The sequence below is a fragment of the Lithobates pipiens genome, unplaced genomic scaffold (genome assembly GCF_037356315.1).
Source record: "Lithobates pipiens isolate NorthernLeopardFrog02 unplaced genomic scaffold, aLitPip1_a1.2 Scaffold_13, whole genome shotgun sequence".
Taxonomy (NCBI): Eukaryota; Metazoa; Chordata; class Amphibia; order Anura; family Ranidae; genus Lithobates; species Lithobates pipiens.
In genome coordinates this window covers 342072453-342085764 of record NW_027507718.1, presented here as the reverse complement: position 1 = coordinate 342085764, position 13312 = coordinate 342072453, and the positions used below count along the sequence as shown (strand labels likewise).

Here is a 13312-nt window from a genome sequence, read left to right as displayed (position 1 = left end):
CTAAGTCCACCCCTAAAAACACACTAGTAAATGTCTCATGAAATGACACCGTTAAATGTTTTATGCAGCATTAAATTTCAAAAATATTAAAAACTTCTTTAACGATATTATCATAAAGCCTATCAGTGCCCATTAGTACAGTCCCATCAGTGGAGCCTCATCACTGCAGCTTATTAGTGCCGCTGCCTCAGAGGCCATCAGTGCTGCCTGATCAGAGGCCATCGGTGCCCAGGGAGGAAGCAGGAGGATCTGCTGACCGGATCAGAGAGCGGGGATCTCCTGCTGAGACATGGCTTCTATATGAATAGCCAGCTGCTGTTAAAGCCTTGCCTCCAGCACACTGGTCCAATGCCGATCCAGGAGGCGGGACTTTGACAGCGGCTGGCTGTTGATATACAAGCCGCGTCTCAGTGGGAGATCCTCACTCTGTGTCATCCGGCTACCCAGTCCGTGACAGTTTCCTGGCTGATTGCTTAGGCAGAAGTGGTGAAGCCTTTTTACAGCACAGGGAGGCCCTCCCATTGAGGCTGTTCTGATGGCCACACCACTTCTGCCAAAAGCTGCCCAGTCTGCCCCTGCTCCATACTTGCCCTTCACTAAATTCCACTCACCAAATGCGAGTAGGCGAGTGGAAACTTTTGAGGACTTTCATACCTGAAAACTTGAGATACAATTGGTATTTCATCTTGTTGATTACTATCGGATCAGAAATCAGTCACTTGTCTGAAGGCATTCTGACTCCTCTTTAGACACTCCCTGGTTATCCAATCCTCTGAAGAAGAATCAAACTTCTGAAATGGATTACCCAGTTTCTATTCTCCCACAATAATTGCTAATAATCATCAGAGACCATGGTTACCTCTGATTTTGCAACATATGATTTACCACGTCTCTACCACAGGCCTTCATATGACGCCCGGGCTTTTAGTGGTGATATTTGAATGATGCCTGCAGCAAAAATCCAGATTTCATTTTTTTTTTTCAGCTGGCGATTCCCTACATTATAAGAATAATCATAATGACTGTTCAGCTGCTTGAACATTCTTACAGGTGGCAGAAGCCTCCTGCCACCCTCCGGTGCTTCTCCGGGGTCTGCCGGGCAATGGGCGAGCCGGAGAAGGAATCCGCTTGACTCTCTGAGGCTTGGGCGAGACATTGGGATGTCATGTCAGGATCGGCAGAAGTAAACAAAGCCAAGGACATGGCAGGAAAGCCTGAGATACTATTTTTTTTTCTCTTTTTTTAATCTGTCTTTCCAGCCTGGAGCAGAGATGTGGGGTCTTAAAGACCCCACATCTCTCCATAAGGAGGACCTGTCGCACGCTAATCCTATTACAAGGGATGTTTACATTCCTTGTAATAGGAATAAAAGTGATCAAAAAATTTTTTAAAGGGAGAGTGTAAAAATAAAAAAATGTAAATAAAATAAACCATTAAAGAAAAAAAAAAGTGCCCCTGTCCCGACGAGTTTTCACGCATAAGCAAATGTATGTGTAGATCGTGCCCACATATGTAAACAAATGTTTAAACCATACATGTGAGGTATCACCGTGAACGCTAGAGCAAGAGCAATAATTCAAGCCAAAGACCTCCTCTGAAACTCTAAACATGTAACCTGTAAAACATTTTAAAGTGTTGCCTATGGAGAGATTTAGGTACCAAAATTTGGCGCCATACCAGGAGTGTGCCCAATTTTAAAGCATGCCTTGTGAGGCATCTAATCTGCGTAACATCTGTCACGTTTATACAAAAATATTGGGCTAACTTTACTGTTTATTTTTCTTTTTAATTCATGAAAGTGTTAAAAAAAAAAAAATGACTGCGCAAATACCGTGTGACATATAAAGTTGCAATGACTGCCATTTTATTTCCTCGGGTGTCTGCTAAAAAATATATATGTAATCTTTGGGAGTTCTGAGTGTATTCTAGCAAACAAAATGATGATTTTTACATGTAGGAAAGGAGTGCTGGAATGTGCGCAGTATGGAAGTGGTTAAAATGGAATGATGGCCTTTTTTTTCACCCCCACTTTCTGGGGATACCACACTTGGGTCACCCCCATATGCCAACCAAATTGGGATGATGGCTACAGGTCCCTACAGTACATTATTCATTTGAGGATGGGCGAATCCTGCATTCTTTTTCAGATGTTGACTTTTCTGGGTCCACAACTAGAGTATATTGAAGGAGAGCTCCTTAAAGCGGGAGTCCACCGGGACTCCGCGTTTTTTTTTTTTTTTTTTAAAAGCCAGCAGCTACAAATACTGCAGCTGCTGACTTTTAAAATAGTGACACTTACCTGTCCAGCGCGCCCGCGATGTCGGCACCCGAAGCCGATCGCTAGGTCGTCTGTCGGGTCCTGCCACCGCCATCTTGGGTATGGGAATCAGGAAATGGAGCCTTTCGGCTTCATTTCCCGGTTCCCTACTGCGCATGCGCGAGCCGTGCGGCGCAATCCGGACGGTCCCCGCTGCCTCTGGGAACTGTGTGTTTCCCAGCAGGCAGCGGGGCACTTGCGCAAAGGGGCGTAAGTTACGCCCCTTTCCGCAGACAGCTATCCCGGAAGTGGGTGCAGTTACCTGGATTATCCAGGTAACTGCACCCCCCTCCCCCCTGAAAGGTGCCAATTGTGGCGCCAGAGGGGGGGGGGGATTCCGATGAGCGGAGGTCCATTTTAGGGTGGACCTCCGCTTTAAGTGTAACTAAAGGCCAAATGTTATCATTGTCAGATGACCGTGACAAAACTGTCAGTTTTTTTGCCTTCTGTATCCCATAGGGGAGACTTTACTTTGTTTCCTGTCCCATAGCCAAAACAGGAAGTGCGAGAAATGTTCTAATAGGTGAGGGAATTACCAGGGTGTCACCGGAACTTCTCAATGGAAGATTTCCCCCTCTATTTCCCTTTGTGTCAACCCAAAATTTGGGATTTTCTTTTACTTTGATTTTCAGCTGTAACGTTAAATAGGACAAATACGGAGAGGGTAATTATATACATAGCTTTAATAAATTCAAAGGCATTAGTTACAACCAGACTGTTGTAATCCCCGTACATATATGATGACCTTTAGTCAATGTTGGCATTTAGATAAAATTAGTACCCGAAAACGTGATATATAGTTTATTTTATTTTGTGGATTGCCATCATATCAGAAATCAGTCTAAAACCAATGTCCCCACTGGAAGATTTCTCTATTACTGTTTCGATGTCAACCCCAAATTTGTAATTTTCCTTTACTTTCACATTCGATGATCATGGTAAATTGGACGAATAGAGAAGGTTAATCTCTCTAACTTGGGGAACAGACAGCAATTAAATTGAACAGGTGTTCTAATCCCTCTCCACTCTATCCAAAACTAAAAAAAAAAGTTTTGCCTTTTATAGTTTAACAAAATGTGAAATAATACATACCTTTTCGTTTGTATTTATATAGCTCTTTTCCCCCTGGGGACACAAAGCACCGTATCCTTTATTGGGTCAGATGGTGAGGCAATAATCTTGGGCTCATTCAGTAGCATATGCTAGAAGCTGATTACACCACCAGCATGTAAGGAGTTTGGGAGGAACCCCACACAGGCAGAGTGAGAACATGCAAACTCCATGCATATTATGTCCTGACTGGGACTCAAAAACAAGGACCCCAGTGTAAGGCAGCAGTGCTAACGCCTAAGCCACTGTAACCCAAGCTATAAAACTTTAGCAAGCAGTCAGGTTTTGCCTTTTAGGTCTATGAAAAATCTAAACAAGATTTCTAATTGGGCAATAAAGAGGTTCTAAAACCTTGGTGTCCTTTGTCGTCTTCTCTCCCTTCTTTCTCTTCTCATAGGGACTCGGGCAGCAGTGGGAGCCATTGGTTCCTGCTGCTGTCATTCAAATGCTGTCAGGAGGGAGCGGGACTGAGCTGCATTTTTCTATAGACGTACACAGTGCAGCTCAGGAATGAGAGCCAAAGTGGTCTGTTCTGGGGGAGCACCAAAAAGAGGAGGCGCCTTGAGTGCTGGTGGGGGATCCGAGAACAGGGAGGTTCAGGGCTGCTCTGTGTAATAGTTTTCCAAGTATGACATGTTTTCTTTTTTTTTTTTTTTTTTTTTTTTTTTATGTTAGCGTTTACAATCACTTTAATCCCAATTTTTACCTCTCTTTATTCAATCTGTTTTCATGAGTCTGTCCCTACATGCTAATTTATATGGGATTTATTGTCTTTTTTTTTTTTTTTTTCGTTCTGTTTGTGTGATGCCACACATCTTGTTGCTAGGGAGAGCTTTGGAATATGAAAATATATTTGTGAAATACATTTCTTTATATAATAGATATTGTTGGACATGATTTTATTTCTACAATATTGGCATAACATAGCTGGCTTTGGAGGTTTGTATGAGCTGATTCACACACTATACAAATGAGCTTATAGAGCTGCGTAGTACGTTTTTGTATAGCTGGTGTCCTTGACAGTGAAATTGAAGGCATTGTAAAGGTAGTATATAGTGTTTACGCATTCCCACCATTGGAATCTGTGACCATGAAGAGTGGGTAGTAGACTACTTCACCACAGTCACATCATTATCTTTTAAATGTAGTTATTTTCCTTGCATAATTCCTGAAGGCTGCCACTGATAACTAGAAATTTGCTACTTGGCTAGCTGTTTCTGGCTACTTTGAGTGACTTATCTGGAATAAGTATGCAACATGGTGGGCAGAGTGAAGTATGAACTCCTGATCTACATGCTTGTTCCAGGTTGATAAGCCCATAATAGACCATCATGGCAGCCAGGCATCTAACATTTCCAATAGGAATGTTCCTCAATAGCAGCCTACACCTGGATAGGTGGCACTGATGAACAGGCACTGACTGACATCACTCATGGGCACAAATTGGCCTCACGGGGCACTGACTAGCATCACTGCTGTGCAATGTTGGGGCTGCACTGATGATCGGTGCCTTGATTATCTGTGTATAGGTCTCCCGTGAGGAGATGCCGCTGATCTGTTTTCCTGACCTCACACTCTGAGTTAAGGAGTGCCGATAAATGGCATTTCCGTGTTTACATGTGATCAGCTGTAACTAGACACAGCTCATCGCATGGGTAAAGAGCCACAGCTTTATATGACGTCCCAGAACAAGAGAGGATTCTGTTCGCTGTCATTTGTCTATACAGCGGGCGGGAGGTAGTTAAAGTGGTTGTTAAAGCGGCGTTCCAGGCTTTTTATGTTTGTTAAAAGTCAGCAGCTACAAAAGGTGTAGTTGCTGACTTTTAATAGACGCTTACCTGTTCCACGGTCCAGTGATGCGGCTGAACGGAGTGTCGCTCCTCTCCCCTTCCTTTCCGCCGCCCCCTCCATTGCCACTCTGAATACCCGGCCGTGATGGCTTTCGGCTTCACGGCCGGGCATGCGCGAGTCGTAGTGCACTCCCGGAGTGGACAGGCGATCTCCTGGGACCTGTCACGTGTCCCAGGAGATCGCCTAGAGGGAGGAGCTGCCCAAGTCGAAAGGAGGAGTCGCCTTGGTGGTCCCTGGGCAGAAGGAGGAAGTGAGACAGTAAGTCCCCCTTCTAATGAAGCCCCCCCCCCCCAAAAAAATTACATCAAATGTGGCATATAAAGGGGGGGGGGGGGAGTGCTTAAAGCGGAAGTTCCATTTTTGGGTGGAACTCCGCTTTAAGACAAATAGCCTCCCTGTTTTATGAAGATATAATGTACTGTGTGGGGTTTTTTTTTTTTTGAAGATACTTTTTCTAAATGGCTTTTCTCACACTGCCTCTCTGCGGTCTCGTGATCCCCATTTGCTCTCCTTCCCCAATCTAAGGAGAGCAGTGTGAGGAGCTGAGATTCCCCTCTGATGTTGTCAGCAGCCAGCAGAGGGGGGTCACGTGACTGCAGAGCGGTGCTGCAAAAGGAGGCATTTAGGATTATAATTTACCCACTAGCCGCTCAGCCGCCACAGTTATACTGCGGCAGGTTGGCATGGTTGCGCAAATCACTATAGCTATACCTCTCTCCTTTAAGACTAAGTAGGAACACCAATCGGCCTCCTCCTCCTCCAGTCAGTCCCATCCCCTCTACAGTTAGAACGCACCTAGGGAACACATTTAACCCCTTGATCACCCCCTAGTATTAACCTCTTCAAGTGACATTTATACAGTAATCAATGGCTATTTTTAGCTCTGATCCCTGTATAAATGTCAATGGTCCCAAAATAGTGTCAAGTGTCTGATCTGTCCGCTGCAATGTCGCAGTCCTGATAAAAAAAATGCATATTGCCGCCATTACTAGTAAAAAATAAATAATAATAAAAAATACATAAATCTATCTAGCAGATCAGCTCTCGCACACAGACTGAACTGACCAGAAGGGAGGGAGAGATTACAGGATGACGGAGGCATATAAATTGACCATGGTATCCTAGCTCAACAGCCATGATTACTGTGGGCAAATTACACTGCAACAGCACTATGCTGTTGTTCATGCCTTAAAGCAGTGGTCTCCAAACTGTGGCCTGGGGGCCGGATGTGGCCCTTTGCTCCCCTTTATCTGGCCCTTGGAGCACTTTTCTTTCCACTGATACAAGACACTATTCCTCACACTGACACCAACAATGAGGCATAATTCTTGCTACTGACAACGGGTCACCATTTCCCTTATTGACACCAATGACGGAGCAATATTTCTCCCACTGATACGAATGATGGATCACTATTGTTCCAACTGACAACAAAAATGGGGCACTATTCCTCTTCCTCCCGTTGACACCAAACATAGAGCACTATTGAACCCACTGACACCAATAATGCCAATGATGGGGCACTATTCTTCCCACTAACACCAATGATGGGTCACTACTGCTCACACTGACAATGGGGCACTATTCCTCTCACTGACACCAATGATGGGGCAGTATTTCTCCTACAATCACCAAAGATTCATTGTTTACTTCCACTAATGCCAGGACAATTTTGCCTCCCCCTTACAGTCTGAAGGACAGCAAACTGGCCCTTTTGTAACAAACATGTTATACTTACCTCCCCTATGCAGTTGGTTTTGCACATAGCAGTCCAGATCCTCCTCTTCTTGGGTCCCTCTTTGCTGTTCCTAGCCCCTCCCTCCTTTGACTGCCCCTCAGCCAGCAGAGGGTACCTAAGCCAAGTCAGAGCTCTGTGTATCCATTCAGAAGTGGAGCCCCGACCTGCCCCCATCCCCTCTCTCCCCTGATTGGCTGACTGACTTTGACTTTGATAGAGCAGTGGCGCCATTGGCTCCCGCGGCTATCTCAGGAGGTATGTTCTAGATGGCTAAAGAGACCATGGACATCGCTGAAGAGAAGGGGTTCAGGTAGGTAATTAGGGGGTTGCTGGGGGGCTGCTACACACAGGTTTTTTATCTTAATGCATAGAATGCATTAAGATAAAAAAAAAACCCTGCTTTTACAACTCCTTTAAAGCGGTAGTAAACAGCTGTTTTTTTCTTTTTTTTTTTTGGAACCTGCAAGGTAAAGCCATAATGTGCTTTTATGCATTGCATCACAGTGTGATAGGAGATATTGAAGTAGTGGCTGTGATGGGAGTGTAGGTTATGTGGGGGAGCAATGTAGGTAATGTAGGGGAGCAGTGTAATGGAAGAGTAGTAGGTTATGTAGGGGAGCAGTGTGATAGTAGAGTAGTAGGTTAGTTTAGGGGGGCAGTGTGATGGGAGAGATGGAAGAAGTGGGTGTAGGGGGAGCAGTGTGATGGGAGTGTAGTAGGTAATATAGGGGAGCAGTTTGATGGGAGTGTAGTAGGTAATATAGGGAAGCAGTGTGATGGGAGTGTAGTAAGTAATGTAGGGGAGCAGTGTTGATGGGTGTGTAGTAAGTAATGTAGGGGAGCAGTGTTGATGGGTGTGTAGTAAGTAATGTAGGGGAGCAGTGTTGATGGGTGTGTAGTAGGTAATGTAGGGGAGCAGTGTTGATGGGTGTGTAGTAGGTAATGTAGGGGAGCAGTGTGATGGGTGTGTAGTAGGTAATGTAGGGGAGCAGTGTGATGGGTGTGTAGGTAATGTACGGGAGCAGCGTGATGGGTGTGTAGGTAATGTATGGGAGCAGTGTGGTTGGTGTTTAGTAGGTAATGTAGAGGAGCCGTGTGATGGGTGTGTAGCAGGTAATGTAGGGGAGCAGTGTGATGGGTGTGTAGCAGGTAATGTAGGGCAGCAGTGTGATGGGTGTGTAGTAGGTAATGTAGGGGAGCAGTGTGATGGGTGTGTAGTAGGTAATGTAGGGGAGCAGTGTGATGGGAGTGTAGGTAATGTAGGGGATCAGTTTGATGGGTGTGTAGGTAATATAGGGGAGCAGTGTGATGGGTGTGTAGGTAATATAGGGGAGCAGTGTGATGGGTGTGTAGGTAATATAGGGGAGCAGCGTGATGGATGTGTAGGTAATATAGGGGAGCAGTGTGATGGGTAATGTAGGGGAGCAGTGTGATGGGAGTATGGGTAATGTAGGGGAGCAGTGTGGGGGAGCAGTGTGATGGGTAATGTAGGGGAGCAGTGTGATGGGATGGTGGGTAATGTAGGGGAGCAGTGTGATGGGTAATGTAGGGGGAGCAGTGTCACGGGTAATGTAGGGGGAGCAGTGTGACGGGTAATGTAGGGGGAGCAGTGTGACGGGTAATGTAGGGGGAGCAGTGTGACGGGTAATGTAGGGGGAGCAGTGTGACGGGTAATGTAGGGGGAGCAGTGTGACGGGTAATGTAGGGGGAGCAGTGTGACGGGTAATGTAGGGGGAGCAGTGTGACGGGTAATGTAGGGGGAGCAGTGTGACGGGTAATGTAGGGGGAGCAGTGTGACGGGTAATGTAGGGGGAGCAGTGTGACGGGTATGTAGTGGGTAATGTAGGGGGAGCAGTGGGACGGGTATGTAGTGGGTAATGTAGGGGGAGCAGTGGGACGGGTATGTAGTGGGTAATGTAGGGGGAGCAGTGGGACGGGTATGTAGTGGGTAATGTAGGGGGAGCAGTGGGACGGGTATGTAGTGGGTAATGTAGGGGGAGCAGTGTGACGGGTATGTAGTGGGTAATGTAGGGGGAGCAGTGTGACGGGTATGTAGTGGGTAATGTAGGGGGAGCAGTGTGATGGGTATGTAGTAGGTAATGTAGGGGGAGCAGTGTGACGGGGAATGTAGGGGGAGCAGTGTGACGGGGAATGTAGGGGGAGCAGTGTGACGGGTATGTAGTGGGTAATGTAGGGGGAGCAGTGTGATGGGTATGTAGTGGGTAATGTAGGGGGAGCAGTGTGACGGGGAATGTAGGGGGAGCAGTGTGACGGGGAATGTAGGGGGAGCAGTGTGACGGGTATGTAGTGGGTAGTGTAGGGGGAGCAGTGTGACGGGTATGTAGTGGGTAGTGTAGGGGGAGCAGTGTGACGGGTATGTAGTGGGTAGTGTAGGGGGGAGCAGTGTGATGGGTAATGTAGGGGGGAGCAGTGTGATGGGTAATGTAGGGGGAGCAGTGTGATGGGTAATGTAGGGGGGAGCAGTGTGATGGGTAATGTAGGGGGGAGCAGTGTGATGGGTAATGTAGGGGGAGCAGTGTGACGGGTATGTAGTGGGTAGTGTAGGGGGAGCAGTGTGACGGGGAATGTAGGGGGAGCAGTGTGACGGGGAATGTAGGGGGAGCAGTGTGACGGGTATGTAGTGGGTAGTGTAGGGGGAGCAGTGTGACGGGTATGTAGTGGGTAGTGTAGGGGGAGCAGTGTGACGGGTATGTAGTGGGTAGTGTAGGGGGGAGCAGTGTGATGGGTAATGTAGGGGGGAGCAGTGTGATGGGTAATGTAGGGGGAGCAGTGTGATGGGTAATGTAGGGGGGAGCAGTGTGATGGGTAATGTAGGGGGGAGCAGTGTGATGGGTAATGTAGGGGGGAGCAGTGTGATGGGTAATGTAGGGGGAGTAGTGTGATGGGTAATGTAGGGGGGCAGTGTGACGGGGAATGTAGGGGGGGCAGTGTGACAGATGATGAGATGTGTACAATGAAGGAGGTGATCGGGAAGGTGTCTCTCTCTGATGACAAGGCTCAGGTGTTGGAGTGTCTGGGCGTTGCGGATGATGCGGACAGAGATCGGAGTGCACGCTGTGCTGTCAGTGTAGGAGGAGGGTGATGTTGGGTAGCCCCAGGCCGATGTCAGGCTGTGTGTGTCCTCAGCCCTCCCCCGTTCCTCCCTCCTCCCCGAATCTCCATATAATTGATGTGTGGGCTGTGTAGCTGGAGCTCAGACTGCACCATTGCGGCTCGTTGTAGGAGGGGGAGTTGTGATCCCCGCTGTGTAGTGTTGGAAGAGATCAGTGTATCGGAGGTAGTGCGGGGTTCCTCGGTGTACTGCCCCCACCCCCTCCTCGTGCTCCGCCCTCCCCCGTGCTCAGTCTCTGGAGTTGCTCTCAGCGGGGCTCCTGACTCTGCCAGTGTGATCGCTGCTGCTGCTGCTGCGTGGAGTTGGAGCTGCCAGCCGCCTGCTCTGTAATTCTGGTAACGTGTCCGAGCATGTCCACATCAGACTGTGTGCCTGACCTACCTGGACACGGGATCTTCTGTGCACAACGATTGATCACACGCAGCCGCTGATCAGGGAATACACCGACACTCACCCACCTCCCGGAATCATGGGGTTCTACGGCACTTTAAAAATGATCTTTTATAAAGTAAGTGCTGCCTGGATGTGCTGAGTACAGGAGAAAGTCTGCATTGGATGTGATGAAGGGGGAGAGGTAATGGGGATGCAGAATAAGGTGATGAGATGGTGTTTGATTAGACAGACCCAGCATCCTCCCCTCCTGGTTCTGCAGATGGCATTCCCAATGCAGATCAGAACACATCCATTGGCATGAGATTTCCCCTGGAAGCTGGCTCCTCTCTGGTGTGCTCTCATCGTCTGGTCACCTTCATCTGCATCCCACTTGTCCGATCGCTGCCCGGGGTGTGGAGGTACCATCCTGCTTCTACGTGCCAAGGACTCATGCTGGCCAGGATCTGAATAGATGATCACAATTCGGGGAAGCGTGCCTTAATAAAAAATGCCTTCTGCAGCTTTGCAGTATTGTAAACTTCCAGGATGGGAGCGTTTCTCCAGCTATTTGCCGACAAGTCTGGTAAGATTTCCTGGCAAGGTTAAAATAACGCATTGCCTGCATCTGTCAAGCCACTCTTTATTGTGCTGCTGCTTCTCATGACTAGGAAGGGGTGATGGAGAAGGACAAGTTGTTGAGAAGTAAATCATCTTCTTTTGGGTAGAGAAGGGTGAGATCTGCTCTTTGTATGTGTACATAATGACCCTAGGATGCTGAAGGGTCTGTGTTTTTTTTTCTCTGCATGGGCAGCGCCTTTGTTTGGCACTAGACTGGCATATGGCTTTTCCAGGAGTGAGATGGATCTATGGCTGGAGAAGTTTCAGTCCACAGGTTTTAGTTACCCCTTCCCGACAAGGTTAACCGGCAGGAGAGTGTGGTGCTGAATGCTAATTTTGATCAGTTTTTCAGTGTCTGCCAATGTGGTGGATTCTGTATAGTAACTTTACAGGACAAGTCCATCTGTATTCAGAAGTATACCTAAAGTAAAGCTTTGATTACTGCTCAGTTGATTTAATTTTTAATGCTCTAAAGTAAAATATACTGCAGTACGATAGCTACGGCTGTGCTGTGCGTCATCACTTTATGTATATTTTAACATCACCATGTAGGTTAGTAAGTCCCGTGTTATGAACATATATAGCACCTGATTGTTAGTCTTTTGCCGCTTTGATTATTTTGCAACTGTAAATTCTTTGAGTTTCTCACGTAATATTTGAAGCAGATGTGCTTCTGTGTCGTAAAACCAAACGCTATATCGTGTGGGAATCCTGCTCTATCATCTTAGTCCCTGGGGTCGTCCTGAGCACATCCCTGATTTAATGACTTGGAACAGTAATTACTTTTGCAGACCTTTGTGGTGGGAACCTGTCTGATCCCAGTGGTGGTACTTGTTCAAGAAGTCACCAGCTAATTTCTGACACTTGTTGATGTAAAATGAGTGATGAGGATGCATCATTGTAAAACAAGACTTTCATCTCTGGAAGAAGGACCTCATGGTGGCAAAGCGCAGTTAAACATGAGTCCTCGCAGCAGTCGCTCTTCCCACAGTATGGCAGGTCATATCCATATAAAAGGAGGGCACACCATTATTTTATTTTTTTTTTCATTCAAAAATTATTTGATATGCAAATTCTAAATTGCTTTAAAAAAAATTAACCCTTAGATATCTCAGTAGACCACTGCCATACATCTGAATCTTTATGTTTAAAGTAGAAATTAGCCTGGAATTTTAAGTATATAAACCCTGTTTTGCCTATTGTGGTTTAAAAACATGCAACAGGTATTCTGAATGTGGCTATTACAGCTATAGGACTGCCTGAAGTAGACAGTACACTGCATATAGGAACAAATGTAATAGTTGGGTGAGCCTCTACAAATGATACTTTGTAGTTTTGTTGTATCTTTATTATGATACATGATGGTTTATTGTATACAAAGCTGTACACAAATTGCTGCATTTAATGCTGGAGCTTTCCGTTTCATACTGTGTTATAAACATTTCAATGTTTAATTGTTTAATAAATACACAATATGGTATTTTTATATAATCTACACCAGTGATCTAATGATATGTGGGAAAGTGTTTTTCTTTGTGATAATAAAATGCAATTAATATTTGAATACGCTCAGCCTGTCCCCAGTGCATTTACCTTTCTTTCATGGTTGTTGGACACAGTTTTATGCCTTTTTTTTTTTTTTTTATCTTTTTATTTTCAGATGAAGAGAAAGTTGGACCATGGATCCGAGGTCCGCTCTTTCTCTTTGGGGAAGAAACCCTGCAAAGGCTCAGAGTACACAAGGTAATTCAGTTGAATAATAGCGGCTTTGGTCCTGACTGGAGTGTACATCCTGCCTCACCAGCTGCTCAGCTTCTTCTCTAATTTGAACACAGCTTTGCTTTCATTACTGCTCCAGAGGGTAGATTCTACTTGTGAATAATAGCAGATTAATTGGTGGCTCTGTTAAAAAAAAAAAAAAAAAAAAAAAAATTAAAAAAATCCCAAGTTTACAAGATGTAAGCAAAGTTGTTTGAGAAAAAAAAAAAAACACTGTTCATTGTTACTTTTAGAAGCTCTTGTATTTGAAAACTAAGCTAAATTCTGATATGCTGTTGTTCTTTGTCAGTACTGTTTATCATACCAGGTCACTGCAATTAGAATGGCACTACTTTTCCTCTGTGTTTTTCCATTTCAACCATGCAGAAAATGCAACTCCTTGTAAAACCTTTCC

General features: G+C 45.9%; 1 protein-coding gene across 6 annotated transcripts in view; it reads left to right on the top strand.

Annotated features, from left to right (window-relative positions):
• The window catches only part of FBXW7 (F-box and WD repeat domain containing 7), a 341368-nt gene that overhangs the window by 265431 nt on the left and 62625 nt on the right, over nucleotides 1-13312 (top strand). For 3 of the 6 annotated variants that reach the window (XM_077477035.1, XM_077477036.1, XM_077477039.1), the window contains one exon: nucleotides 12800-12882. The exons of 1 other annotated variant lie outside the window; for it this stretch is intronic. In XM_077477035.1, the coding sequence (XP_077333161.1) occupies nucleotides 12800-12882 (83 nt within the window). Of the gene's footprint in view, nucleotides 1-10252; nucleotides 10658-10682; nucleotides 11105-12799; nucleotides 12883-13312 lie in introns of those variants that run through there. 2 more of the 6 variants (XM_077477041.1, XM_077477040.1) reach the window with 2 other exon arrangements.